Source organism: Aplysia californica, unplaced genomic scaffold, assembly GCF_000002075.1.
Source record: "Aplysia californica isolate F4 #8 unplaced genomic scaffold, AplCal3.0 scaffold01021, whole genome shotgun sequence".
Lineage (NCBI taxonomy): Eukaryota > Metazoa > Mollusca > Gastropoda > Aplysiida > Aplysiidae > Aplysia > Aplysia californica.
In genome coordinates, this window is record NW_004798291.1 from 206,410 (window position 1) to 208,336 (window position 1,927).

General features: G+C 39.5%; 1 protein-coding gene across 1 annotated transcript in view; it reads left to right on the forward strand.

Annotated features, from left to right (window-relative positions):
• Nucleotides 1–643: 643 nt before the first annotated feature.
• LOC101857449 (DNA-directed RNA polymerases I, II, and III subunit RPABC3) overlaps nt 644–1,927 on the forward strand; it is a gene marked incomplete at its 3' end in the record, with an annotated part of 13,459 nt that continues 12,175 nt past the window's right edge. The window contains 1 exon segment of the mRNA XM_005111188.3: nt 644–937. Within this exon segment, the coding sequence (XP_005111245.2) occupies nt 865–937 (73 nt within the window).

Genomic DNA, 1,927 nt, shown 5'->3' on the forward strand with positions numbered 1-1,927 from the left:
TACATACATACATACATACATACATACATACATACATACATACATACATACATACGTACGTACATACATATATCCACCCCCACAAAAGCATACACACAAACGCACACACACACACACACACACACACACACACACACACACACAAGACCCCACAAACACACACACAACATATTATTTTTATAGCCTACTTAAATCCATTCTCATACACGCAACACACACACAGACACGCATTGTTCTGTGAATAACCTTTCGGAGGTTTTATGTCGTTTTACAGATTATAAACGATGCTTTTTTATCCTTAGCCGCAAAAGAAAACATGTTTTTGTAAAATATAATACGGAAACTCTCCTACGAAAGTTGTGCTTTCATCTGACTGTGGGTTTCATTTTATGAACTTTTTTGTGGGAGATGTGTTTCACGAAATGCCTTGATACTCTACTGTTTTAAAATGATGATTGTTGTTTCATTCATAGTTTTGTCTGTCTGGCATAAAACAACATTGATGTTTTTTCTCTCTGTGTTACAATGTTTCCGTGGCTACGAGACCTAAAGCTTAGGCTACACTACTACACTGCCGAAAGGTTTATAACCGCAGTAAAACTTTTAAGGTTACGTTGTGAGTTACTTCCCTTTTGGAAATCTCCACGGCTGAAAAACCGGTTCAGTCTAAACGCGTGTGGAAGTAAACACGAAAGTTGCATGTCTGTACCCATCCCTCGGAATACAATTGATTTTTCAACCTCTTCTACCTTTGGTGACTCATAGAAGTCTTAGAAGTAGGTTTAGATATACAAAGCGATTGTTTTATTGGTTCGAACAGTTTCTTGTAGACTTTGTATCGGAAAATCGCAGTTACTGGTAAAAATGGCTGGTGTGTTGTTCGAAGATATTTTCGACGTAAAAGACATCGATCAGGATGGGAAAAAATTCGACAGAGGTAAGTAGGCTCATATTTTTAGAATCTAGATTATTTTCGTTGTCTCGTAGAGTATGTCTTATTTCATTCGTCACCTATTGTTGTTTACTGTAAGTTAACAAGGACAACAAGCATGATTTAATCTGTTCAAATAATATGTCGATTCACTTTCACGATCCTCAACGCACAAGAACCCACGCTCAGCCCTCTTTGACTTTGACCTGTTTGCTGGCTCGTTTGGACTCTTTCCAACGACTCGAAGCGCTTAGTGTGCAGACTAGGAACTATTGTCTTGGAATCCATCCCCGGGATTAGCACCAGACCCAATTCATTGCACCATGGAGCGGGAGAAGTAGGGAGAAGAAAAAGAACTCTTGCGGAAACGCTGAGTAGGTCGTTCCAGTGTGAAGGTGGCGTTGGCTAATGCAGTGAATGCAGCGCGGTAGTCTAGCAACAACACACACAGACACACACACACACACGGCGTACACGTACGCGGATCGAACGAGGCTCTACCCGGCAAACTTCAACGTGCTATAACATGTCCGCCACTTGTGCTAGGGCTATTGGCCATTGCAATCAAAAATCATTTGTGGGGCAGAAGTGCTGGTGGTAAGGAGGCTTGCTTGTCAAAGAAAGTTGGAGCTGAAGACAAGCAGAAAAATGCTGCAACTTACTGAAAGAGGTTTTTTGCAGGTGTGTATATGAGTATATGTGTGCACAGTTCCTTTTATTTTTATGATAGCAATAGAAGTTTTCATTCTTTCTTATTTGTGCAGGACTGTTAGAGACTTTCATTTTCAGTCAGTGCTTTTATCGCATTATAATAGAAGGCCAGAAGGACTAGGTTTTAGACATTTAAGAATGTAACAAAAAAAGGAAAAAGGGTAAATTGTATCATTTCTGTAATTTATAGTTGAAACAGCTGAGAAATTGACTACAATTTTGGCCTTTTTCGTTGTTCAAGCTCTTCTGTCGGTTGACAGTTAAATTACAAGGTGTTCTTTTGAT